At 48.7% G+C, this 27,790-nt stretch overlaps 1 protein-coding gene across 4 annotated transcripts in view; it reads left to right on the top strand.

Moving 5' to 3' along the window:
- The window catches only part of SORL1 (sortilin related receptor 1), a 155,564-nt gene that overhangs the window by 69,588 nt on the left and 58,186 nt on the right, over window positions 1-27,790 (top strand). For all 4 annotated transcript variants that reach the window (XM_045860140.1, XM_045860143.1, XM_045860142.1 and 1 more), the window contains 10 exons: window positions 467-555; window positions 6,005-6,183; window positions 8,337-8,523; window positions 11,997-12,125; window positions 12,610-12,695; window positions 15,782-15,954; window positions 17,001-17,132; window positions 18,962-19,053; window positions 20,467-20,713; window positions 21,390-21,528. In XM_045860140.1, the coding sequence (XP_045716096.1) occupies window positions 467-555; window positions 6,005-6,183; window positions 8,337-8,523; window positions 11,997-12,125; window positions 12,610-12,695; window positions 15,782-15,954; window positions 17,001-17,132; window positions 18,962-19,053; window positions 20,467-20,713; window positions 21,390-21,528 (1,453 nt within the window). The remainder of the gene's footprint in view (window positions 1-466; window positions 556-6,004; window positions 6,184-8,336; window positions 8,524-11,996; window positions 12,126-12,609; window positions 12,696-15,781; window positions 15,955-17,000; window positions 17,133-18,961; window positions 19,054-20,466; window positions 20,714-21,389; window positions 21,529-27,790) is intronic.

Raw genomic sequence — 27,790 nt, forward strand, 5'->3', positions numbered from 1 at the left:
GAATTTTCGTTGGTGAATTTTTAATCACTTTGTGAGAGCCAGAGATTTCCATTCTGTCTGCACAGCACCAGGGTGACTCCTGCCTGTGTAGTCTGCCGCTAAATTCAATCGCAGCTCCACTTTCTGCATTTGGGGCATCATTTGGGGTCCAAGAATTTGCTCCACCCACCTGCAGGGTCATGTGGAGCAGACGCGACTATGGCTGTGAGTGTGCTGTAGGAACCAAGACAGGGTGTTCGAGTGGTTCGCATTACTGCCGTGTGCACACACATGTGCCATGCTAGTGTGCACGTGTGCCTGTACATGTGTGCACACATTTGCCTGTGCATGAGCACATGCACCTGTACGCATACATGTGTGTGTGGCGTGCTTGTGCCCAAAAGAGTGTGTGTGTGCACACATGTGTGCAAGTGTGCACATGCACGAGTGCCACAGCAGTGGTGTCATGCTGCCTTTTCCTTCCCAGGCACTTCCCGGGCCTCACTACTATGCATGGGGAGACCACGGCGGCATCATCATGGCCATCGCCCAGGGTACAGAAACCAGCGAGCTGAAGTAAGTGTCTCTGGTGGTGCTCTTCCTTGGATGTCACGCTGCTCTCCCAGAGCACTGGCAAAGCCGGCCACCAGGGTTTCTCTCTCTAGCACTGGGTGTGCGCAGCACCCTTCGTGCTGTCAGTAGTTACCTGCCCTTTGCTTTCTCTACAATGCCAGTAATGGGCTGCCCTTCCTCTCTCAAAGGGGCACCTTGAGCAATAAATGAAATAATTTTATTGCTTTGAAGAAGTACAACTCTACTAAGTATAAATTAGTCATGATTTGAAAACTAATCAGGGACTTTGACTCTGTTTTTTCATTGCTTGTGTGTTACACACATACAGAGATTTACTCATAGCATGAGTAACAGATAGTAATAATAATACATGAGTAATAATTTCAGGGTACCTGTAAATTGATAGCCAGTTGACTTACTGTGATGCTTTTGGTTTTGGAGGTTCTTGCAAATAGAACTGGAAGGGACATTCGACGTTAACCACCTCATTTTACAGATGAGAAAACCGAGGCTCAGCAAGACAAGTACAGTGCCTTGCCCAAAGTCTCCCATTTCCCAGTGGCAGGGAAGACCAGCACTCAGGTTTTACCTTCTGTTCCACCCTCTTTGTAGTGTATCACTATGAAAAGCAGAAATGTCAGCAATTTCTGACTTCTGCCTCCTGAAGTCTGATTTTATCAAAACCAGCTCTTTGATTACTTCTGGCCCATAGGTCAGAAGTGGATTTTGTTAGCAATAGGTTGGGGCACACTGGCCCTTCTTTTCCCTGTTTCTGAGGTGAGCCCACAGGGTGAATTACTGAAGGAGAGGGAGAGGGCCCTGTAATCATTATGGTCAGTGCTGGAGAGAAAGCCTTTCTGAAACAGGGCCAGTCGAGAGAGAGGTGGGCAGTTTGAAAAAGAGACCTTAGCAGATGGTGCCCCTGTGGTTAATTGGACATGTGCTGAGCAGCCTGGCCTAGCAGCAGAGAGAAGCCAGTCCTGCACTGGGTGTTGCTCCTGGTTTTCTGGTCTGTGTGGCAATCATCAGCTGCTGCTTTTGGGGCCAAGAATCTGTGAGGCTCTGCTTGTGAGTCTCATGCTGTATCTACATTCGGGTTGGCATTGGCTCAGTGGAGGACAGTCACAAAGTAAGGTTCTTCCCACATTTAGCTGTCATTTGTTTATCTGTTAATGCATTAATTCACATCTCACACATTTAGCGAGCACTAATTCTGCAAGGTACTGTGTTCAATGATAAATAGCATGTACTCCAACTAGGCAGGAGTCCACCCTTCAGAGAGCACTGTGGGAGGGGACACAGTTTGACTGCCTTGGAATACATTTTATTCTTTGCAGGGCAGTCAGACTGTAGAGTTGGCTCCTGATTTTCCAGGTTTGACTTTTCCACAGCTCCCACTTGCGTTTGCATTTCTAGCTGGATTCTCTGAAATCCCAGTTCTGTGATTATAGTCCTCTCACCCCTCTGTCAGTGCACGTGAGCCCAGGGAACCCAGACCATTGTTGCACCACCTGACCAGGAAAAGACACCTGCTGCCGGGAAACTCACACGCCCTCCCAAACATGCGAGTGACTTGTTTCAGACTTTGGGGATTGTGGCCACTGTAGCCTCGTTCTGTTGGTAAAGGTTGTTTAGAGGTGCCTGCGTGTGTGGTTTAAATAAAGCATTTACAAATGTGAAAACACTTGCAGGCCTCTTCTTGCTACGCACACCCAGTAGGTGTGCATGCTCCACATAATCAGTCTGAGCCTTGCCTCAGTTGTGCAGCCACCTGGCATTTACTTGGTCTGTGGCTCACAGAGCTCTTTTTGCTTCTCCTGCTGCTCTGCTTTTGACCTGTTACTGCCTGCTGTCAGCCTCATCGGAAGAGAAGCAGGAGAGGATATTGTTGTTGTCATACCCTTAAATTTCAGTCGTGATACCCATGCATGAGGGAGGGCTGTTCTGGGCTGAACTGGATTTCTGGTGCAGATCTGAGGTTCAGGTCCCTCTGCATCGGGCCCCTTGCCCCCAACCATCATCCTCTCTCCTCCAGTCTTGGAGTGTACTAACTCCTTCATTAGTTACTTTTTCATTGCATGCCTCAGTTCCTCAGTTCATTAGCCGGGTCTTGCACACAAGTGTTTCTATTCTGTGCAGACTAGCAGGCACTTAGTAAATATGTGATTGTTCAGATATTTTTATTGCTTTTTTTTTTACTAATTTATGAAACTGGAAGGGGTATGGTGATATGGCAGATGCATAGCCCTGCTTGGGGGCACTCCCCGAGTGCTGTGCAGGTGACAGTTCCTGGAGCCCTGTGTGTGTGGCCTGGTGGTGTGTGGTGGCATGGAGATGGCCCCGTCCACCTCCTTCCTCGCTTTACTGGGGCTTGTTTCTGTTAGGCACAATTGCAGGTCTATTACACCAATGTTCATGGAACATCTGTAATGAACCAGATGTTCTAGGCGCCAAACACACACAGGTGAGTGGGTCATTGTCTGGGAACTTTCTGGCCCACTGTGACTCTGCTGTGTTTTGAGCCAGCTAGGAAGAGAGGCTGGAGGAAGGGAGCACTTTGGAAAGGAGCTTCCAGACCCAAAGCTTAGCCTGCCTCAGGGAGGAAGCAGAGCAACGCCTGCAACTCTAATAGGAGGTTAATGGGGACTGAGGTGGAACGAGGCTCAGAGTTTGTTTTCCGTTGTTCTTGTAAGTTATTCATGTCTTTCTCTTCCTAATTAGTGCAGACAACCAAGAGTTGACTGTCATTTGTTTCAGCTTCTGCCTTGATCTTCCATGGAGGCTATTACCTTTGTTAATGTTGACTGAAGTTGAGAATGAGAAGGGGAACACTTTGTGTTGCTCTTGTGTCTCCATGTCTGAAACGAGTAAATACGAGCCTATTCAGGGGACTCACTTGTTGCTCCGTTCAGTGTGCCATCACTGGGAACCTGCTCAGGGGCACAGGTTTTCAATGTTCACAGCCAGTGCTCCTCACAGGAGGGGCTGCGTGACTGTTCACACTGCCCCCCATGTGACCCACATGCAAGTTTGTTGTCTTGATCAGAAAGTGTGAAATTGGTTTCTGTTTCTTCTCTGCAGTATGCCTGTCAGCATAATTTATTATTGGCATTTAGGTACTAACAATGCTTTGTACAAAGGCATCTTTCTTCAGAGGAGATGCCCGATTTCAAAAGGCTCCCCTCTGGGAGTCCAGGAGAGCCCCTGGAAAGGCTGCACCAGTAGCTGCTGCCTTTTCCAGGCCTGAGTTCTAGAAGTGGCCACAGTTCCACAACCTGGGAGGTGGCAGTTCGCCTGCCAACTTGATTACAGCACCGAATGCCAGTGATGTTTTCCGGGAGAGTTGCAGGGAGAACCACACAGGCCCACCTCATTTTAACCCCCATGCAGTTTCTTCCACACCCCGAGTTACAGAGGAGCAGGTGTTCTTAACCACCTTTTAACTGCTTTGGCTCTTATTGTGTTATCTGTATAGGTAGCCTTGTGCCCTCTGTGGAGCTGGTACATTTACTTACCTTGCTTTTTGTTATTGTGCAGCTCATTGTCAGATGTGTGCAGCTCTGTGAGAACCAGATGTCTTATTTTGGGTTGAAATAAAACCATTTATCAGCACACTCGGATTTTGTTTATTTCAATGGCAGTGAATTTGTTTAACTGTGTGGTCCACAAAGATTCTTATGAAAAGAAGAATGTTCTCTGTCATTATTTTGCTCTACAAGTGATTCTAAGACTTTAGCTCATTACAGTGGTGCAAAAAGCAGATTGAATGAGTTAACTTATCCCTGTATCTGCTTCAGAATTACTCTAAACAAGAAGCATATCAGCCAGATGAGAATCTCTCTTCTTTAGAAGATCCATAGAGGTGATCACTCAGGCCCCATTGACACTCTCATGTGGCCCCATAACCACCACCAAGGGTCTCACACACAGCCTCCTTGCAGGCTAGGGTATAGCGATCTTAGTGTCAGAGGAAGTGTGTGTGCTGAATGAGGCCAGGCAAAGCTTCATGTCAGGCAGTCAGACCCTGAGTAAGGATCACTGCAGAAACATGGGGAAAGTGGTAGAAGAAGTTTTGTGTGCAGTGAGCATCTAGAGAACCTCAGGAGCTCTGTGACCCTAACAGAAGCTCTTATCAAGTGGTTTCTTGTGTTGACCATCTTGCTGGCTTGTTGGGCAGTGAAGCACAGAGGTACCCATCTCCCCTTCTTCCTCAGTACTGACGATAATTTGAAATCACCACCATCACTTCAGTGCTGCTAGTGCTTTAGGGGCCTCCTGGTTTGTTCTGATGTAATCTGCCTTGGAAACTTTCCTCAGCACATAACTTTCTTCCAACTTTAAAATTTTTAAGGCTTCAGGAAGAGTTGGAAGAATTACATAAAGAACTCTCAAGTAACCTTCACTTAGAACTAGCGAGTGTTAACAATTTTCCAGTTTTCCCAACTATCACCCATCTGTCCTGTCTGTCCATCCATTCATCCATCCATGCGTCTCCAATAAATAAGGATACTTTTCTGCACAATCAGAATGCCGCTGTCCCATCTAAGAATATTCACATGAACTTAGTATTACTCGTAGGCCATATTTATTTTTCCTTAGTTCTGTATTATTAAAGCTAGTTTTTAATAACTCAGGACTCAGTCAAGGTTTACTCACTACATTTGGTTGTTACACCTCTTTAGTTTTTTAATCTATAGCCAGCCTTCTTCCTTTTTTGTTTGTTTTTCGTGGCTTTGATTTTTTATTTTTGAAGAATCCAGGCTTATTGCCACATGGAATCTGTCACATGCTGGATTTGTCCAGTGGTGTACAAGTGTACACAGGTGATGCGCTATCCTCAGTGCTTTATTGGAAGTATGCAGTGTCAGGTTGTCCCACTGTTAGTGACACCAGGTTTGGTGAGGGTTGGTGACTCTTACATCGCCCACTGAGAGATTACATTTCCCTGTGAACATTCTGGTCCCCAGCACTTTGCACCCAGGGGTTTTAGCATCTGCTGATGACCTTGTCTGAGTCGGTCACAACAGTGGGGGTTATGGAATGGTCACTTTTCTCATTCCATCATTGTTTTTAATATTTATTAGGTAGCATTGAATATAAGAAAAAATTTTTCTCCCACATTTCTGTCTTACTTTTAGTATCACTTAGAGACCTGTGCTCTATTTTCAGTCATTGTATAATCTATTCTGTTATCTTTCCTTTTTATGTTCAACCTGTCTAAGTGTGGTCAGTTGGAGTGCACTGAGCTGGCTGCTGCATCCTTTGTGTTGCCTGTGTCCGTCCCTGAGCACTCCTTGCTCTCTGGCACAACCTTAAACTCTCTCTGCTGTAGGTCACGATTAGCCAGTTCCCCAAGGAGCCCTGCTACTGACCCCTGGTGAGTACCATCTGGAAACCAAGCCCTTGCCCTAGAGGCATTAACGGCAAGGCCCTCTTACTTACATTCGGGCAGATACAGCACCAATGAAGGGGAGACCTGGAAAGCATTCACCTTCTGCACACAGCCTGTGTTTGTGTACGGGCTCCTCACGGAGCCCGGCGAGAAGAGCACCATCTTCACCATTTTTGGCTCCAACAAGGAGAATGTCCACAGCTGGCTGGTCCTCCAGGTCAATGCCACAGATGCCCTGGGTAAGCTGCTTCCTCCTTACCCTGTTCATGGAAATGCTTACTGGTCAGAGCACCAGCTCAGATGCTGGGTACCTAGGAGCGTGTGTGATCCATGGGGTGAGATGGGCACGTGCATGGTAAGCAACTGAAGTTTGCATGGGCCACACTCAGGCACATCGTGGTAGGGCCGTGTGCTGTTTGTGTTTCCTCCTCTTGGTGTGCAGTCACTGGCACATCGTAGGTGCAGGTGCAGGTGTGTTGAGTGTGTGGGTGAGTGATGAGCAGTTTCGGTCCGACAAATCTTGCTGGTAGCTCCTCTGTGAAGGGCAATGGGCCAGGTGGTGTGGGGCCTCCTCAGCATCTGCTCTTGCAGGCTGAGCATAGGCACGTGAGCGAAGAGGGCGATGTGCTGTCCTCCCCTGCTCCCCTTCTCTGTCTTGGCTGATGATATTCCAGCTGCAGGGACTGCCCCTCAGGCCACCCATTCAGTTTCCATCAGTTAAAATCCTTTCATGTTTTGGATCCAATGACCTGCCTGCTAATATCCCAACCAGAAGACTCCTCCCTTCTTCTCCATGTCCCGAGTGTTAGTTCACTCACCTGCCTGAGTCACCGGTCTGTGCCTGTCATTGGCATGTGTGTTTCCTGTCAACTGATTGTAAGGTCCTTGGACATAAGAAGCTGTCCTCTGCATCTTTATTTTTCATGCACTGCACCACCTGAAAGTCTTCCGGGCAGTAAGGGGTTAATAAGTACCTGCTGATTTGAATGGCACTGAAGTGATATGTTTGATTGTTTTCAGGTAGCATTTGTTCCAACCTAAGACATGCATATATATATATATATATATATATATATATATATATATATATATAAAAACATAAGATGCCCATATTGACCTTGGTTGCTTTGGAATTCCTGTAAAACCCTCTCTAGTTAAGTTTTGAGTGGATGTGGGTCGATTAAGTGGTGGTCCAGGTTGTCTTATCATCCTCCACCTCCCTCCATGGAGACCCTGTGCTTCTCAGTAGTGACAGCAGGCTCTGTATTACTCTCAGGCGACACAACCAGATGGGCCCACATGATCCCAGGAACCAAGCTGGGAGCTATACTCCTAGATGATACAGCCTTTCCCTAGCTCCCTAGGAGATAAACACTTCCAGCTTCCCATTCTAAAAGGAACTCTAGAATGTGCTAAAACACATCAGAGGTTTGGATAGTGCCCAGGGATCCAGATGGTAGTGGAGTCACCTGCTTCCAGCACCAAACTAGAATTACAACTAAAACACAGAACAATCAACCTGAATAACCAACTGGAAACTAGTTGAACAGAGGTTTAATAACCAAGGATTTACAGAAGAAGCCACAAGGAGGCTGGTAACAGTCAGTGTCTGATGTTGATCTGTACCAGAGTCTCTCCCTAGAGGCCCCACACCAACACACCCAGTTGTGGGCTTCAGAAAAAATGAGAGCAGGACCCTCACGGTCAGCCAGCCTCAGGGTCAACCCTGCCCACAGGCAGGCCAATAGCATCTAAGACTCAACCATACTCACATAACCCACATGGGACACCCCTGAACACTAGCTCGGGTGATCAGGGGGATGTGCCACTGGGTCCCACAGGACACCCACAACATAAGGCCACCCTGTCAAGCCTGGGAATCATAGCAGCTCTACCTAATACAGAGAAGCAAATTCAGGGTAGCTGCCAAAATGGGGAGATGAACAAACTTGCCCCAAGTGAAAGAACAGGAGGAATCCCCAGAAAAAGAACTGAAATGAAATGGAGGCATGAAATCTGCTGGATAGAGTTCAAAACCATGGTTGCAAGGATGCTCAAGGGCTTAGGGAAGGAAGGATGAACTCAGTGAGAACATAAAGAGATAAAAAGCATCAGGACACAGAAGGTGTGAAAGAGAACCAGTCAGAAATAGGTGGTGCCAGAGGTGGCTTCCTTCCTCCCAGCTTCCTCTCATGAGCATCTGACCTGCAGTGGGTGCTGTCTGCGTGTGTGTGGGTGTCCCCCAGCCTCGGAGTAGGCGGTGCAGAGGCCTGGGGCAGCTCCAGAGGTGTTTGCTGGGCAGCCCCAGGATGCTGGGAGGTGGGTGACTGGGCCTGGGGGTGGGGAGGCGCCCCTCAGGGGCTCCCTGTGATGCTGTGTGTCCTTTCTTCAGGGGTTCCCTGCACAGAGAATGACTATAAGCTGTGGTCGCCATCCGACGAGAGGGGCAGCGAGTGTTTGCTGGGGCACAAGACTGTGTTCAAGCGGAGGATCCCCCATGCCACCTGCTTCAACGGAGAGGACTTCGACAGGCCGGTGGTCACTTCCAACTGCTCCTGCACCCGACAGGACTACGAGTGGTGCGCTGTTCCTCGCTCCCTGGGGCTGTGTGGGGCTTTACTCTTGGCAGCACAGAGGCAGGCCAGGGTCTGGTGCCGGCCCCTGAGGGAAGGAAGAGAATCCTAAGAAACAGATATTTATTAAGCACCTTGCAGGTGCCAGCACCTGCTCTGGGCCCTTTCCCGTATGTTATTCCATGTAGTCTCAGCAGCTGTGTGCTATGGGAGAGGCGTGGCCACTTGGGGACACTGCCGGAGTCTGTTCCGGGACACTGCTCAGGCAGCCTGAGTGGGGGCATGCTGGCGTCCCACCATAGGCAACTCCCTTTCCTGAGGAGCTCCGTCCCAGAGGGAGTTTATTTCTCTCTTTGATAGGAGGGAATATTAGTGTGCACACACACTTACATTCATTAGTCCTTGAACAGCATATGCAAGGCACTGCCATGTTGCTAAAAGCAGGAGAAACGAAGCACACACAGGTGATTGTGACAGGAAGTGGAACGCCACAAGTGGTACCTGGGAGGACACAGACTGGAAGGGGGACGCTGATTTGCTCTTGGGGAGGTGAGAATTTTCTGGAGAAAGCGCCTTGTGTGACGGGCCTTAAGGAAGCACCTGGCTGTGTGCACAGCAGCGTTCTGAGGAGGCTGAGTAGCAAGTGAGCAGGCAGGCATGTGGTGGTGGTTTCGTTTGGGTGCCTCGTTAGGTGTATGAAGTGGGGTCAGTGTGGAGAGATGAGGCTGGAAAGAGAGGCCTTGTTCTGGGAGCCAGAGGGTGTCTTTGAAGGCTTCTGAGGAGTGTAGTGGACCAGAACAGAGCTTCATGTTGGGAGGATCACTATAGCAGTGCAGCCAGGTGGTCCTGTGGTCCCTTGGTCTGCGACCCTGTGCTGCCATTCCAGACGGGCAGGGCTGCCAGTAGAGCATAGATATTGAACACAAACCGCTCGTTTTCAGTAGTTGCCGACACACAAAGAAACTACAGTTTACTTTGGGAAGCACCCTCTTCTTGACTAAAGCTGGCAGCCTCTGGTGCGCTGGAGCAGGGCCACACAGCCAGTGACAGGGGCTGTGGAGCCCTCGTGGTCACTGGGGCCGTGGCTGCCCTCCTGGCAGGTCTCATTTGCCAGCACAGCTCTCCAGGTCTGGCCAACTTTGGTCCTGCACCAGAGCTTCTCAGACTTCAGTGTGCCTGTGAGTTCCCTGGGATTTGGTCAGATTGCAAGTCTAGGCTCAGCAGTTCTGGGAGTCTGCTGCCCTGCCAGGCTTTGGTGGTTCTGCTGCTGCACATCTGCGAGCTCACCCTTTAAACAGCAGGATGCACATTCCCTGTGAAAGTGGCCTGGTGCTGAGAGAAGGGTGTGGACACTACCCTGGCAAACCCACAGAGCCACTCCAGGTGCCCGTGATGTCCGTTCATGCCCCTTCGCCGCCTCTGCTCTCTGTCAGATGCCCCGAGACCGGAGCTCTGATCTGAGGGCTCCTGTGGGCCAGGGGCAGCCCCCGAGACTGATTACCGTGTCCTCTCTTGTCCCTTTTTTATCCCCATTAAGTATTTCAAAATGAAATGAAACAATACGCAAGAAAACCTAACAGATCTTTGATTTTTTTCCCCCTTGATGACCACTGTTATGACTTTTCTCAAAAATCTGCCTTCCAGCCGCGGCAGCAACAGCAGACTGGGAACCAGGGGCTGCTTAACCGGCCTCCTGTGAGTGGCCTGGCTCTTACTGTCCCCCATGTCCACCCAGCTGGCCCATTACAGAAACCTGGTGGGCGCTGAGTCTTTATTACAGACGAGGGAAAGCGCCACCACCCCCCCACCCCCACATTCTGGGAGCTGGGCTTTGTGAGGGCAGTGACCCTGAGGGTGACAAGGATGTGCAGAATTCAGGCCACCCGTCCCTGCTCCTCTAGGCACTGTGGCTACTGGGGAGGCACCAGCCAGCCAGCTGTGTGTGCCTTGGGGATGTTTCACCTTGAGCTGTGGCAGTGAGAAATGGAAAGGCCTGAAGACGGACAACAGGAGAGGAAGCGAGAGCAAGTACATTTGTAGGGTCCACTCGCTAGTTCAGCTTCTGTGTGGCAGCTGCATCTGACAGTGGGTTACTGCTGACTGTCCCTTCAGACCTACTGGGATGCCCAGCCATGACCCTGTGTGCCCTGGTTTCAGGGGCAGGTTTTTTTTACATCTTTTTTTAAAGGCAAAAAAAAAAAAGAATTTTGAAAATGTAACTAACTCTTTCACATCTTTGTATTTCCCCACATTGTCACGAGTGCAGCTATGAGGGTGCACAGTGCCTTTCCCAGTCTGACCCTGCACCTGCACATCTTCGAGTGTGGGCATGTGCATACATGTCATCAGAACAGAAGCCTAGGAAGGGACATCTCCTTGGAAGTGTGCTGGATTTCGCAGTCTTCTCTTCGTTAGGGGAGGTGGGGGAGGAAGCTCCTTAACCCTTCAACGTACCTTTACTGCCCACTAGGTTATGGCCTACAACTTGAAAAAACCTGCCTAAAAAGGGAGGCACAAAACTAATTTGCTAATGCTCCACATTGTCCCTGAAAAGATTTAGAGCAGCCATTCAATAAAAATTATCTGATTTAGTGAGTAAGACCTGTTTGATGCAGTAATAAAACTCTTCCTTCTGAATCATTCTGCACAAAATGCTGTGTGTGGGTTATGACATAAAGTGCGCACAAACCACTTTGTCCTGTGCCTGTTAAATATTTTTCACAAAGTAGGTGTTTAATAAATACATGTTGAACCAGCTAGAGTAAATGAAGCCTTTTGGGAAAAGGACATAAACCTGGAAAATTCCTCCGAATTATGGATCTGTGGTTGGGGCAGGGCCTTGGTGAGCATGCAGTGAAGCTGCCTCATCTTAGAGTTGCTCAGTGCAGCCGAGAGAAGTCACGTAGTTTAGGCAGAGCCGAGATGAGACCGAGGACCCTGCTTCCGACTCTGCTCCTTGAGCCAGGAGGTTTGGCAGAAATGTGGCCTCCAAGTTGCAGAAGGCCTCGTGTGCCACAGTGCTGTGCCCCGAAGTGCAGGATGAGGCGCTGGGGTGACTGTCCGTAGTTTGTGGACATGATCTTAAATAACATTGGGGAAAAAATCCTTGGTTAAAAAAAGAGATTATTCTTCTTAATTGCTTTTTCAATTCTTCCAATCACGTCAAAGAGAAAGTCTCACTGAGGCTAGGAATTCTTTACCATTTGCTAATCCTTTTAACAAGAGAGGGCAGGCCCAGAGTCTTCGGGTAGGGAATGGGATCTAGCTAAAAAATTTAATATCGTTTTGCTTTTGGCATAATGACTTGTGTTTGCTTATGACATACGATAGTGAAAATGTGAGTGGCCTGTAAAGGGACATGTGAAGTAGCCTGCAGTGCAGCTGGTTGGCAGGACGGTAGAGGTCCTGAGGGTGGGACTGAAATGCCTCAAGCGCATAAGTGGCCCAGTGGCCTTAACAAACTCTGACTGCCTTTTCAGTGACTTCGGCTTCAAGATGAGTGAAGATCTGTCACTAGAGGCTTGTGTTCCAGACCCTGAGTTTTCTGGGAAGTCGTATTCCCCTCCTGTGCCGTGTCCAGTGGGCTCTACTTACAGGAGAACAAGAGGGTACGTCTCACAAGGACCTTGTGCCAGGGACGTGGCGGGGGGCTACACGTGTTGTGAGAGGACACAGAGAGCCACCTGGGTCCCTTTTGTTCCCTAAAGCATTCCACGTGAGCAGGTTTCAAGTAGCTTGGGCAACATGTAAAGTCAGGATGTTTACAAACTTTTCTACCCTCAGAAAAAAATGCAAGTCTGTATGTTTCTCTGCAGCTCTAGTTCTGTTAAGCCATACATTTTAGCAAGGACACATTTTCAGAGGAGTTTGTTGGAGAGATAGATGTAAAAGTCTTACCAGGACAGCACTCCAGCTTGTCGGCGCTGCCTGATGTGGTCACAAGCAGGGCTGGTGTGAGTCCTGCTTCCTATTCTGTGGGGGATGAGGAGCTGAGCCCGTTGTGCTTGGGTAGGAAAACTGTTCCCAGTCACAAAGCCCTTATAACTGTTATTTGATGTTTCTGATCTCTTGTTCTCGGGTGGGGGGTGACAGATACCGGAAGATTTCTGGGGACACTTGCAGTGGAGGAGATGTTGAAGCGAGACTGGAGGGAGAACTGGTCCCGTGCCCCTTGGCAGGTAAGAGGCTGTTTCTCCTTTTGACCCCATGGGCTGTCCCTGCAATGTGATTATCCTCCTGCCCAGGTCCACTCTCGTGGTTGGGATTCAAACTAAATGTATTTGTAGCCTTATGACTCGGCAGGAACGAGAAGTATTTTTTGAAGGAAACCCCCTTTGTTTATTGAGAAAGGTCGATTGGCATCCGTGGCGTCCTGGGCAGGGACAGGTAAGCGGTGCCCGAAGGCCTGCTCTGTGCTCCTGGGTCTGTTTATCGGTGATGAGCATGAAGAGACTGTGGCTTTTGGGGAAGTAGCTAAGGGGTCTATCTTAATTTATATAAGAATAATTATCAGTAATATTTTAATGGGATTTTGCACATTTTAATGCCCTTTTCCATGTGTTGTCATTTTAATTCCTGAAGCAGATATTGTTAGCTCCACTGTTTTTAAAATATGAGGACGCATGCTCAGAGGAGAGGGTTGGGTGGCTTTTTTAAGGTCATACCTGTGCTAGGTAGCAGAGTCCATGCTCTTACCTGTCTGTGGCTGTGGTGGCAGACGATGTTATGCCCAGCATCTTAGATGACCGTTATGCTTGCTGATTAAGAACAGCTTCTCTGGAGTGTGTGCACACGCTGGAAATGTGTCTGAAGCCGGTGATTTCGTTGATTTAGTGGTGTCGGCACAGGAAGTACTTGTCCTATGCACACGGAATTATGATCCCTCAACAAAGAGTTAATCTCTTAGCACCTTTTCTTTACTCTGTTGCTGGTCTTTCTTCAGTAGCACTTCCTTGTTCCCTCTGAGCCCTTCCTACTGCTCACCCCTCTGTGTGCACGTGAGTGAGGGGCACGGATGTCCCTCAGCAGGGGGCTGTCTCCTCCAGCACCTGCAGCGGTGTGTTGTCCTTGCTCACAGCCTGTCAGCTCACCCTGTGGTTTCCATGCTTAGCTCATTAGTCCCTTAATTTAGTCTTCCTGCTTTACAAGAGTAATCTGCATGCCTCACTGTGGAGACAGAGAGAACTACCTCAGCAGACTCTCAGGGATGGGCAGATGCTTCCTGGAGAAGCGCTGAAGCTGGCAAGGAGGGCTTGGGCTGGCGGGCGTGAGTGCAGCTCTCAGGAAATGGAGCTCCTATGTTTGTAATAAGTGTTTTGAAGATAACTCAGCAAGGGACAAAAGAGTTTATTTAAAGCCGATTAAACTGATAAAGATATTTTCTCTTTTGAGAAAGAGGATAACTCAGGGAATGAAGTGGAAAAATCTTATTTGTGGTGTAGGCCACCTCCTCAATGTTTTTTCTTTTTAAATGTGTGGAACTGGAGGCAGGGATGTGCCACCGAAGGGAAAGGTCATAGGACTGATGGAGACCTCAGCATCTTTGCAAAGACGAGGTCACCTGGGCATCTAGAAGGACTTTAAAAGTGAAGCAGTTTTTTTCCTTTATGATTACTGTAATAACACCAATTCCTACACTGTGCTCGCGTATGGCTGGATTGGCCAAGAATCCTGTTCCTTCCCTAAGTTAAGTATCGACATTACCCATGGGAATGATGCATGCTCCTCTCCACCTACCCCTAAGGCACTTCAGTGTTTCTAGTCTCAGCTCCTCTGTACAGGCATTCTTAGGAGGAAGAGCCAGAGCACCCGGATGAGGTTCACAGAGGTCAGGGAGAGATGAGGGGAAGGGCTCACTGTGCTCATCCTCCCTGTGATGGTGGCAGACTCTTGAGAGCCCTGAGCTCCTGTGTCAGCCACAGGCTCAGGCAGTTTCCATCCTGACGGCCCCTTCATGGAGACGTAAGTGGGAAGGAGAAATTAGTCACCATGTCATGGTAGCTTATATACTTTTGGAGTGAAGTCACACTGGAGCCAAAGAAGGCCACCTTATCTTTATTAAGAGTTGCAGGTAGATTTGTTTTTGGTGCATTATCTAGCCTTTATAAAGCTGTGACTCGTCCTCATTAACTCGTCAAGTGACTGGAATGAGAGAAAGGGGAGGACAGCAGTAATGATGTAGATGTCCCTCAGAGGGATTCGGATTGGCCCCAGCCCCATGCGTGACACGTCGTCAGAAAGACGTGCAGGGTGTGAGTGTGTTGCTCACCTCTGCTCCCTTGGAAGAGTCTGATGTTTTCCAGGCTGTTCCCCAAGTGGGAGGCAGAGCACTACCTCATCTGGTTACTCCTCTGATATTAAGTAAATCTCCTTAGGAATTCTGGGCATCTATTTCTGTAACTTAAAAAATGGCAATATTGCATCTACATCATAAAAGGCAGCACTGTGTAGCGGTTATAGTGGAGATTGGATCCAGACTGCCTTGGTTCAAGGCGTGGTTCTGCCACTTACTGGTTGCGTGACCTTGAGTGAGTCACTTAACCTCTCTGCTCTCAGTTTTCTTATTGGTGAAGTTGTGTTAATAGTAGTTCTTCCATTATACAGTTGTTATTTGCATTAAACAGTGCCTGGTACATAGTAGGTACAGTGTGTATAAGTATTTGTTTAGTAGAAATAGTCTTTGTGATAATCATGTTGTAAAACATTTTGTCAGTAGTCAAGAACAAATGCATTATTATTGTTTTAAAAACATAATAGGTTGATATAATTGCTACATGCCATTGTAAATGATGTTTAACAGGTGAGCAAATTGATGAGAAAACTTAGCTACAGTCTTTAGTGACCAGCAGTCTCTAGTCCCCAAGATTGTGGTAACATGTGATACGGCCTTATCATGAGGACAACACGCTGTTGGTGTTGTTGTCTTGTCCAGTGTGACTGATGACATCTAGACCGAGCCTCGGGGTTTGGGTGCTGGACCACACCTACCTCGGGATCTAGATGAAAAAAAAGGAAAGTGACAAGTCATTGGCTTTGTGGACGAGAACACCCATTTAAGATTCAGGGGAGTGTGAGGAGCTCGTCCAGGTGGAGATGTGGTCCCGTCGCACCCCTCCTGGGGCTGGCCCCTGTGCTCTGCACTGGACCCACACCTCCTGCCCTGCGTGGCTCTGCGGTTAGTGCATGAGGACAGAGCAGGTATGGCACGCCTGGAAGCCCTCACGCGCCCCGGATCACCCTCCCTGCTGTGCTGTGGTCTGTGCAGAGGAGAATGAGTTCATCCTGTATGCCACGCGCAAGTCCATCCACCGCTACGACTTGGCCTCGGGAGCCACGGAGCAGCTGCCGCTCGCCGGGCTGCGGGCCGCGGTGGCCCTCGACTTCGACTATGAGCGCAACTGCCTATACTGGTCTGACCTGGCCTTGGACATCATCCAGGTGAGTCAGCCCTCAGTCTGGTCCTGGGGCTGTGCCTGGCACCTGTCCAAACTAGGTAAATGTCTTTCAGAATGGCCTAAGGAAGTGGGTGTTGGAAATTTTAAGTCATGATTCATCTGGAGGCTGACTGAAGAAACGTCTCAGTTTTCTGTTTTAATCCTGTCTTTCCTTGCCCACCTCTGTCCTTATAGGAATGACAAAGGGAGCCCCAAATCCACAGTCCTGCTTGTAAACAAGGTCTTCCTTTTCCTGCTGGGAAGCTTTTAGGACTAGGAATGCTGGACTTTTTAGTTGCTTCCTGTCATACCACCTGCTTCTAGCACCCTTCTGCCCAGCCTTGATATAGTCACACTTGACTTGTGTGGCATTCATGGCATTATCCACTTCAGCTGTTCCAAGCACAGTCGAGGACCAGGAAGTGAGCTGCGAAGACCCCGCATGCATGGGCCAGATAGAGGGCCGCCGTGCACTTAAACCCATGCATTTTCCAGGACAGCTGTTGAGTCTTTCATCCTTTTAGTAGCGCAGTTTCAGCAGGCTTTGTCTGGACATCCAGCCCAATGGAAGTGTCACAGTGCTTGGGCATCTGAGGGGTGGGCACAGGGGCAGGGTGACTGCTCAGTTTAGCTGTCCCAAGGGGACAATAGCACCCAATGGCCAGGAAGGGAGGAAGACTGTAAAAAGCAGACAGAAGACCTTAAAAATAATACTGATCTTGTTTTATCTGAAAGGCAAACAGATGCGCGCATCTCGGTTGTCTCTGAGTTTGTCACTGCGGTGCAACGAGGTTCATCACTTGGTGCTCATGATGGTGCAGGCTGGCCTCGGGGGTCACCTTGTTCAGCTTGTCTGCTTCCGACAGGAAGTCATGACACATTTTAGAAATGCTTTTATTAAAAGCTGGCTTTACATCTTAGGAAAGCTTACTGATGTAAAACACTGCATTCCGTGCCAGTCAGGTTGGGTGAATAAGGGTCACCATCCGTGGGCCATTGGGTGGGAGGTCATTTGAACTTCACTCAGAGCTTCCCCTTTTCTCTCCTCAGCGCCTCTGTTTGAATGGGAGCACAGGGCAGGAAGTGATCATCAGCTCTGGCTTGGAGACCGTTGAAGCCTTGGCCTTTGAGCCCCTCAGCCAGTTACTTTACTGGGTGGATGCAGGCTTCAAAAAGATTGAGGTATGTGTGTTCCCATGTCCATGCAGCACTTGAGGGAGCACATGGGCTTTGAGCCAGACTTGGCACTGAGGTGGGAACCAGTGTCTCATAGGACCCTGCAGCGTCTCAGAGAGTCTGGAGAATGGAGTCCCTGAGCCTGTAAAGAAGGAGGGAAGGGCAACAGTCTCAGAATCATTGCTCTGTGTCCCAGTGGCTCTACATAAGAACAGTACGTGAACCTGTCAGACAGATTTTAGGAGGGCACCTGAAAGTTTGTGTTTTGGCTAGAAAAGACATAAAGCAGAAACAATAATGATAGTGACATTGCCACAGCATTATTACAAAGCTGTGACGTTGGTGCTCTGACAGTGCTGCAGTCGACTGAGCAGCAGTGACAGTGTCATGATTGCCATCACCTTAACTGATGATGCCAGTGAGTCCTTCTGTGCAGCAAGCCAAGCTGGGGCCACTTTGCAGGAACTCTTTGGTTCATGCTCATGATGGTCCAGTAAGGTGGCTGTCTCTCTTTTCCTCGCCTCATCCATCTGCAGCTTAGCACCCAAGGCACCACAAAGGCAAGAAATGGCCCCTGCCCTGCCCTGGCCTGGGACCCTGCTGTGGCACTCCTGCAAAGCTTCTCTGTGGGGCTGGCACGGGGGCCGTGGGGGCGCCCAGGAGAAGCAGGTAGATGCAGAGAGCCAGGCAAAGTGGCAGGACAAGCCCCAGATGTGAGAGATAGGCCTGGGCTCAATCTTCATTCCAGTAGCTCTGTGACTTGGACATCAGTTCCTTCATCTGTAAGATGATGTCATGTCACAGGTTCTTCTTGGGGGTGTGATGTGTTCCAGGCACAGCTGTATGACGTGACAATATGCAGTAGGCAAGGCACATGGATTCTGATAGACAGTAGATTTTAGTGGAGAAGCAAAATGATGAAGAAATAAGTCAGTCAGTTCTGTTGGTGCTAAGTGCTGCAGAGAACATCAGCCAGGGCAGAGTGACCCACCCTGTGAGGGTGCTGTGGGACAGTGTTGGAAATGGTAGGCAGGGAGGCATCTTAAAAGTGTGACACCCAAACTGACCCCTGCCTGAGGTCAGGGTCATGCCCATGTCCCAGGGCCGGTGAGAGGAGAGAAAGGAGAGAGGTGCACAGTGCCGGGCTCTTACTGAGCACGCCATGGGTCTCTCCTCTCTCTCACCACATAGGGCCTGTGCTCTGCTGGGTGCTAGAAGGTTGCAGCCAAGATGGAGGGCCACTGCACAACTCAGTGCTGCTTATGCTGAGTGGTACAAAGCTAAAGATGCTCACTGACCAAGGTGGGGCAGAGGAGGAAGGCCTGGAGGGGAGTTTGGAAGGAAAGGCAGGGTTTGATTAGAGAGCAGACAACAGGCCCGGGAGGCAGTATGGCAGATGGCAGGAACAGATAGGCTGAGAGAACCATGAGAAGACATGTCTTTGTGTAGTGGTAGGAACTGAATGGAGGAGAGAGAAGGTGGGATGAGCCTGGAGACACCTGATTGCAAGGCTGTGACCCTGAGTGTGTGTTCTGTGGACAGGTGGACTGCTGGGGACTGGCGTGTGGTGGAGTATCACAGGAGGGCCAAGGAGAAAAGCACACCCAGTGCTTTGTGCAGCTCCTCACGCCCAGGAACCGGGGCACAGGTGGTGCTGGGCCTCTGTCAGACCACGTGAGAGTGGGCATGTGAGCCCAAGGAGCGAACAAGTCATGCTGACCGGAAAAGGGGCAGAGTTCCGATCCGTTGGGGGCATGTCCGTAGGCAGGAGCCGAGAGGAGACTTTTAAGGAGCTCAGGTCCATCTTGGCTTTTTTCTGTTCCTTTTCTGGTCAGGTAGCTCATCCAGATGGTGACTTCCGACTCACGATCGTCAATTCCTCTGTGCTTGATCGGCCTAGGGCTCTGGTCCTCATGCCCCAGGAGGGGTAAGTGTCTCCCCAGTGGAAGTCAGTGAGTGCCAAAGGCTATAGCAGCCAGATCCTCAAGGGAATGCAAAGTGCTGGACAAAAGCTCTGTTTCCCAGGACTGTGGCTGAAATCATGTATTAACTGAGTGTTGAAACCACAGTCTCTGTCAGGTGACTTTTCATTAACACACATCAGAATCTCTAGGCATCCAGATGTCTCACATCTGTAGGGGTTTTCTCCAACAAAACACAATATTAAAAGTTACTCTGTAGACATGTTAGGCCTGATTGGGTATTGTGAAGGTTCTGTATCTCGAGTTCCTCACATGGTGCAAACATCTAGTTCCTCCCATCTTACCCTGCCCTCCAGCATGTGTAGGTTTCCTAGCAATCCATATACACTTGGGGTCACAAAAGTGCTTTATTACTTTATTGACTTAGGAAACATAGCTGAAAGGGAAATTTTGGGGTAGCCTTTCTACCCTTTCTTTTCTTTTCTTTAAGGTTTTGTTTATTTTTAGAGAAAAGGGAAGGGAGGGAGAGAAGGAGAGAAGCATCAATGTGTGGTTGCCTCATGTGCAACCTCCCACTGGGGACCTGGCCCGCAACCCAGGCATGTGCCCTGACTGAGAATTGAACCAACGACACTCTGGTTTGCACGCTGGTGCTGAATCCACTGAGCCACACCTCCCAGGGCTGCAGTTTCTTATAGCATTTATAATTGAGGATTAGATCTATTTTTAATAATAGAACACATCCCTGAAAGTAATGCATGCACTTGATTTAAAATGTTAAAAGCAAACATAAGTTTATGAAATGAACAATATTTGTTTCTTCCTTTCTCACTATTAACTCTCCACTTCACATTTCCCAGGGCTTAATAGTTTCATGTGTCTCATTCAGAATTTTTTTAACCCATGTACAAGCATATATCTTTAAAACACCCAGACACATATACCTATATACCAAGTAGAGTAATAAGGTATGTACTAGTCTAAACGTTAAAAAATTTAATATGTTTTGAAGATAGTTTCATAGAAACACATGTACATTTTAGGCTTCATAATAGTCATTTATATCAACCATAGTATATCACTTTTTCTATAGGTTAACATATATATGTACACACAAATATACATATGTTTTATTTAAAAATTCATGTTTTTGCTAGTATAAACAATCTTTCTTTGCTGTGATGACCATCTTTGTATGTTATCTTTGCCTAACTTGATTATATCTGCAGATAAATTCCAGTAAAGGAGTTTTTGGGTCAAGGAATTAAATGGCTTTAAGTACTCTGATTGCATATTACAACACATGCACTGAAATAACAGCTGGTGATTCCAGAGGGGCTTCTGCCTCTGTGGGGCAGCACTTGAGCTCCTGTTCCCCTAGTTCTGGTGTGAAGGGTGTGCTTTCTCGTCTCGACCAGAGTGATGTTCTGGACTGACTGGGGAGACCTGAAGCCTGGTATTTATCGGAGCAACATGGATGGTTCTGCTGTCCATTGTCTTGTGTCAGAGGATGTGAAATGGCCCAACGGCATCACTGTGGATGACCAGTGGATCTACTGGACAGACGCCTATCTGGACTGCATTGAACGGGTCACTCTGAGTGGTCAGCAGCGCTCGATTGTCCTGGACAACCTCCCACACCCCTATGCCATTGCGGTGTTTAAGGTAGGACTGTTGGTGTCCAGCAATGGCATTCTTTCAGCATGGGTGAAGAGTGTGCTGAGGTGAAGGATCTACTCTCTCTGGGTTTTTGCACACCAGCTTACCTGACTTCTAGAAAGTAGCTCCTTAAACTGAATTTGAGGCAGTTTCCTTCAGCTCATGAGGAAGGAAGCCAGACAAGAGAGTCCAGGGTAATTACTGTTCACATTTCAAAAGGTCAAAGGCAAGGTATTTCACACAAAATTCCCAATTTGCCCTTATACGTCGGAGGGATTGTTTGGCTCCATGAGTGTCTCTCCTGCAAGGTTTGCTCCATTTGTTCCCTGATGGCTTCAGGTGAGTCCTGCATCTCTGGGGTCACTGGCCACTTCCACTTTGATGCTGGAGGGCAAAACACGCTTCCCAACACTGAGAAGCAGATTTCAAACTGGGTGGTTGGGCTTGTGGTCCAGCTTCTATGCTTATCAGATAGTTTCTTTGGGGGTAGTTCCATCACTGTAGATATTGGGTGAGGTTTGGATAAAATCAATGCCTCTTGCATTTAAGTGGAGTCTTGCTGGGGCTGACCATTCAGACAGTGCCTTCTGGGTGTCCACTGCATAGCAGAACTCTGGTTCTTCCTGAGGGTTCAGAATAAAGGACTGAAGAGCTGGACTAAAGAGAAAGGTCTTCGTTTTAGAATGAAATCTACTGGGATGACTGGTCACAGCTCAGCATATTCCGAGCTTCCAAACACAGTGGGTCCCACGTGACGCTCCTGGCAGGCCAGCTCACAGGGCTGATGGACATGAAGATCTTCTACAAGGGGAAGACAACGGGTAAGGCAGTATCTCCTTCTTATTTTCTACCGAGTTGACCTCTAGAAAGGGGCTGGGTGTGGGCAATCTGTGCAGGCAGGCTCCAGCAGCCTGCATCCTTGTCATAACAACATGCACATTATTTAGTTTCTTCCTAATGACATCGTAATTTCCCTCTAATGATACACAAACAGCTAGAAGACAGCATGTTTTGCCTGCCTGGAGTGTGGGTGATTGGTAGGTAATTACACCCTCCTCCTGCGTTTGCCCCCTTCCTGATGGGCGATGTACCTTCTACTGTAGCTGGAGAGCCCCAGCATGCGTGCAGTCCATGTTGGGCACCCTCACTCAGAGCTGTGTCCTGCTGGGTGTCTGTGGCCAGCTGCCGCTTCCTGGCTGGAGTGCCATCTTGAGCCTGGTTGCTCAGATGAGCATGTACCTCCCTTGTAATGCTAGGTGTATGACTTAATTGATTTGTCCCCACCATGAAACTCTGAACCCCATGAAGAAGAAGATTGTCTTCTTTTCTCAAAAATTTTGCCAGTGTCTAGCACTTAGTAGATGCCCAATACACATGTATTGAAAGAAGAAGGCATGAAAACAGAAAGGAAGAATTGCAGTGGGTGCAGACAGTAGCTTTCTTCCAGGTTGTTGGTGGAGGCTCCCAGAGCTCTGTAAGACTTTGACTCTTGGTCGTAGAGCCTGAGACTGTTCCGTGGAAGGCCTTTTTACTCACTTTGCCTTTGTTTACTTCCTAACCACCCTGTCTATCATACAGGAGAGACCTCAGGGTACTCCAAGAAGAATAGTCCTTTTAAGAAGTGCCCTCTTTATCTCAGCAGGATTAAATGTCATCCTGGGTCTGCTGACTCTCCTTTATTGACAAACTGCTAGGTTTCGGTTTTGAATTAGAATGCAGACGTTGTTCTCTGGGTTTTGGCTGGCCCTGTGCTAAGGGAAAATTGACAAAGGGAAATAACACGGTTATAGATATCATTGTTAGCCTTTTGGGACCAGTGAAGATACAATGAAAACACCCTTAGAAAAGTGTGTTCTTGAACCAGTAAGTCAATATTATTGTTGTGTCTTCATAGCTGACCTGTGGGATGGGTAGGGCTGGTGTTAGGAGCTATGGTTTACAGATGAGGGAATGTAATCTCAGATATGGGTGTGTTTTTCCAGAGGACCCTTTCCAGTTTAGGAGCTGAGTTTTGTTCAAGCTAAATGGAGAAGTCACATTCTTAGAGGGTGTGCCTGTTTTAAAATAGGGAGAGATAAAGAAATGTTGCTCCTGGGCTCCAGTGACTGAAATTTCAGGGCCTTTGACAGAGGACCCCCACCCCCATTGATCCTCCTTGCTGGCAAGCTGAGTGAGTTGTCACCGTTCCTCTGAGTTGCCACCCCATCCAGAGGAGTGGGTCTTCACTTTGAGGATGACTTGTGAGCATGTTTGATGAGCATGGAGCAGCTCCTGACACACCGCATGCAGCTGGACCCTGAGCCCCCAGGCTCCTCACTGCCCTGAGTTGGCTGGCCCCTTATCCCAGCAGGTGTGCAGTCCTAGCAGATCTAGACTCACTCAGAGTGAAGGTCGCTGGTAGAGGCATGCAGGGGAGATCGTGGTCTGTCTCCTGCTTCCAGATAGAGGGTTGGAGAGGCAAGTTTGTGATTTCTCAAACAGGCTGTTTGGGTTCAGTCAGAGCTTTTGCAATGGCATCTGGCTCCCAGCACTGCTTCTATGCGGAGGGTTCTCTTGGTCTTGAACCTGTTTGCTCCAGCTGGCCCACTTTTTTGGACACCAAACAAGTATTTTGCAAATTCATGTTTTGTACTGGTGATCCTTGGTGCCAATCTTTATTATTTTTGTTGTCTTCTTCTAACACATGTAGGACGTCCTTCTAGCATAAAATAATAGTAATGACAATAACAACATTTATTAAGAGATTGTGATTATATAACATCACACTAGTGTGCTTTACAGGCTTGTATGACCTCAGTTATCTTCCTAAATCCACGTGCACTATTAATATTTCCATTTTATAGATGAGGACATGAAAGTTGGGTTTAGTGACTGTTCTATGTTTCACATTTAGTAACAATTTGAACCAGTCTAGTTGGCTGCAGAGCTTGACTGCAGTGAAGCCGTCAGCTTCACTTCCTCTGTTGTCTGTAATAGCAGTGCCCTGGTGGGCCACAGCGGGTTAGAAGTGCTTGATTTTGAATGGTTCTCATCTTTGACAAGACTGTTTTCTTGAAACATTTGTGGATTGGGGATATTTGCTTTGAAACAGATGCATTTTTTTGTCTTTATACCTGCCTGATTTGTGTGTAGTATTACTAGAATTTATTCTTCATAAAGAGTGCTTTTTTCTTTAAAAAGCGTACTTTGCACGGCTGTTGAAACCTTTAATTGATGATGCTCTTAGTGCTCTTCGGAGCCTGCAATGAACACACACTTTTAAATATCTATAATGAGGGCAAATAATGTATTGCATTATTACAGAACAAACAAGGGGGGGCCTGGGACGATATACTATTATTGAAAGAAGCCCCCAGGTCCGTTATGTCCACCGCCAGAGGAAAGATGTCTCTCAATGCCAGAAATTCGTGAAAAAGAAAAGAAATGTTTATTTAATGCTATACAAACTTAAAGTAGTGACCTAATGTCTTTATCAAAAAATTCTAAAGTCCCTTAAAACACCCACAAACAGACATAGTCCTTCCTTTCTTCCCCCTTTGCCCAGTCCAGAGTACCATATCTCAGAAAAGCAAATAGAAGTCCATGGCTCAGGCAGTCCTCTGGTTATTCCCAGTTAGTACTTCATCTCGACTGGGAGACCTCCCTGGGTTCCCGGCACCCTTAGCTGAGTCACCAGGATCTCTGCTACAACCAGGTGGTGGTTCCCCCTTATAAAGCTGCGGGGGTCCCCACTCTGGCAAAGACACGTGGTCCTCTCTCCCAGGGCCACAAGATTCCCCACTCAGCCAAAACTGCGTGCTTCTCCCCCTGCACAATGGCTGCAAGTGGCGGGGGTCGCCACTCTGCCAAAGCCAAGTGGCGGTTCTCTGCTAAAGCGGCATGGTGATTCTCTCTTGCAGGGCTGCGGGAGTCCTCACTCTGCTAAAGCTGTGTGGTTCTCTCTCCCTCAATGGCTACTGCATCTGGGTTTAAATCCCCGATCCAGTCTTCCTCTGTAGCCCCATTTCCAACTCCTCCCACACTTAGCTTCACATGCCAGAACTCATACCCTTCCAGCTTTACGGGACTGCCATCATGAGTCTGGGCAGGTGTGGCCCCATGTCCTGGAGCCAATCTTCTCCAAGCTCTCACGCAGGCACTGTTAACTTGGGGGACCAGCCCCCCAGTTACTTCTTGGTGGGGTAGTTACTTCCATTCCCCTGGCTCAGAGCATGGCCACAGCTATTTAACATGTCTAAACGACCAGCCAAAGGCTATAGATATGTTAAATGACCACACCAGAGATTAGCTACAAGGCTGTTGCTATGTGAAACAGCTCTCAATGGCCCTGCTCCACTTGTCCCTTACCCCAACCCACACCTGGGGTGGGATGAGGACATCTTAAAATCTCCTGGACACCTTACGTTCTGGACCCCATTTCAAATGCCCATTTGGGGTCCCCCCTCTTGGCTGCACCCTGTAACAGCATGGGGTAGGTTAGATTTTGATAATTGTCAAATGCATAGTTCACTAAATAAGATAGTAGCTTTTTTGCCTCCTAAACTGGTTCTGTTACAGGCCTAAGGTTTGTGTTCCTGAGGCTTTAAAACAAATACTCAGTAGATCAGGGTTTGGAGCAAGCACAGGCTTATTGATCGAAGATGCCTAGCTGGAGAAGATGGGAGAACTAATTCTCAAATCCACTTTAGGAGAGTCTTGATCCAGCATCATCTCTTGTCTAGGAAAAGGAAGAAGGGGGAGGTTTCTCAACATGGTGGTAGAGTAGGGGATGTTACTCTCACCTCTTCCCAGAACCAAGTGGGACCTACTGCACAACTGAATTGGGGAACAATGCCCCTGAATTGCCAACTGACGACTACCTAAAGAGGAGACTTATAACCAAGAAAGGCAGAAGCAGCCACCTGAAGTCTGGTAGGAAAGGTAGATGCATGAGAGGGGTGGCCCTGTGGACAGTGGCTGAGGTTAAGGAGGGACATCTCAGCTGTGGGGAGGTTCCCCTGAGAGGTGTGGCACCTCAGCCCCAGGCCAGGTCCCCCAGCCCAGAGCTACAGTGCCAGGAATAGGCATCCACATAGCATCCAGCTGGGAAAAGCAGTGAGGTTTCTGTCTGCCCAGGAGAGGCAGAGCCTGCTGGAGTCAAAGGCACCCTCTTAAAGGGCCAAATGCAAAATTTTGTTTACAGCTACTCACCTTAGGCTTCAGTGGTGCTGACCAGAGTCGCCTGATGAGAATATGGTGTTTGTGGCTTTGGGGAGAGGCCTGGGGGAACAGCCTCCATGCCCTCTGTACTGAGTCATCCTCCAATCCCAGAGCAGCCATCCTTTTTGGGCAGAGCAATCCCCTCCAAGTGCCATTAGCCCGAGGAAAAGCAGTTGCCCCCACACCCTCTGGTGTTTCCCTTTCCCCACCCTGCGGCTCTCTGGCCCTGCCAAGGACTCAGTGGACTAGGCTGGGGCGTAGAGGTCAGGGCGGACTCAGGAGGGCTTAGTGACCAGCTTGGGAGTAAGGCTATTTCTCCCACTTCCCTGTGACCCTGACTGGAGCTCCTCCCTCACAGGAACTCAGATAGAAACATTCTCCCAGCTTCTGGCAGACACACCTGCTTGACTCACTGGGGCTCCACCCGTCCTGCTGAGGTCAAGAAAAAATCAAGGAAAGACTCAGATAGGTGGCTCTGGGCAGGGAATGACACCCACCACTGTCTTCCCTGAATTCTGAAGGCACCTCCCCCTCATGGGAGGTCCAATAGCCCCATCCTCCCAATCCCACCAGAGGAGATTTCAGTGATGAGCTTTTTAGTGACTAGCCTAACAGCCAGCTGGCAGCCGAGACAGGTGGCTCAAGGCACGAGGCAGCCCAGTGACTTCGAGCATTAGCTGACCTGCCCCTGGGTCCTGACTAGTAAAAGCCAGCCTTGTATGCATGTAGTATGAATTTTCCTCAAAAAATTAAAAATGGAGCTGCCTTTTGACCCAGTAATCCCAGTTCTGGGAACATATATTATAAGAATCCCCAAACACCAACTTGAAAGAATATATGCACCCCTATGTACATGACAGCATTATTTACAATAGTCAGGACCTGGAAACAGCCCAAGTGCCCATCAGTAAATGAGTGGATCAAAACCTGTGGTACATTTACACAATGGAATACTAACTACATGGCCGTAAAAAAAGAAGGGACTGTTACCCTTCAAGACAGCATGGGTGGACCTGGAGAATATTATGAAAGTGAAATAAGCCAGTCAGAGAAAGAAAAATATCACATGATCTCACTCATATGGAATAAACTCATGAAAAAAAAATAGAAACACAGGCATGGACACATGGAACAGGCTGACAGCTGGCAGACGGCAGGGGGCCTGGATGAAAGAAGGTGAAGGGTCACCCAAAGAACATATATTCAAGACCCATGGACACAGACAGCAGTGTGGTGATGGCCAGAGGGAAGGGGGGCAGGGGCCAGGAGGAGTGGGGGGAAGGGGAGAAGACAGGGACCTGTAATAGTGTTGGCAATAGAAATAAAGAGAAAATAGAAAAAAAAGAAAGGAGAGGGGCGAGGCAGAAGGTGGTGCTGGCCACAGGCAGAGAGGCCTCAAAGGGGTCCCAGGAAGAGTGGGGATTTCTTAGTCCCCCTCCCCCCTCCAGCTGCTCTGAGTCCAGGTGTGGGGATGCCTGCCAATCCCTGAAAGCAGTCACTGCCTTGTGTGTGTGTCCCCTTTTGTGGGGAGCAGGGGCTCCCACGCCTGCAGCAGAACCCCTCTGGTGCCTGAGCCAGCCCATAGCTGGAGCACGGACCACAAGCATCTGAGAGAGAAAGCCTTCCATTCTGTTACCTTCTGGAAGAACTCTCCCAAGAGGGTATCTGAAAGTGTTCTGAATGTGACAAGATGTCACAGAGCTACATGCTTGGTCTTCCAAGGGGACACTCTTCATGTGGGAGTGATGCTCTTCCCGTTGCCACCTCCCCCACGGCAGACTGGTGTGTGCTGGGTCAGGGTCAGGTGGCGGTGTCCTGGGGTGCCTCATGGACTTCTCCAGCATTGCGGTCCCATGCCGTCTCGGATGTCTTCTGGTCGCTACG

Source organism: Phyllostomus hastatus, unplaced genomic scaffold (genome assembly GCF_019186645.2).
Source record: "Phyllostomus hastatus isolate PE091 unplaced genomic scaffold, TTU_PhHast_1.1 phas_scaffold_193, whole genome shotgun sequence".
Classification (NCBI taxonomy): domain Eukaryota; kingdom Metazoa; phylum Chordata; class Mammalia; order Chiroptera; family Phyllostomidae; genus Phyllostomus; species Phyllostomus hastatus.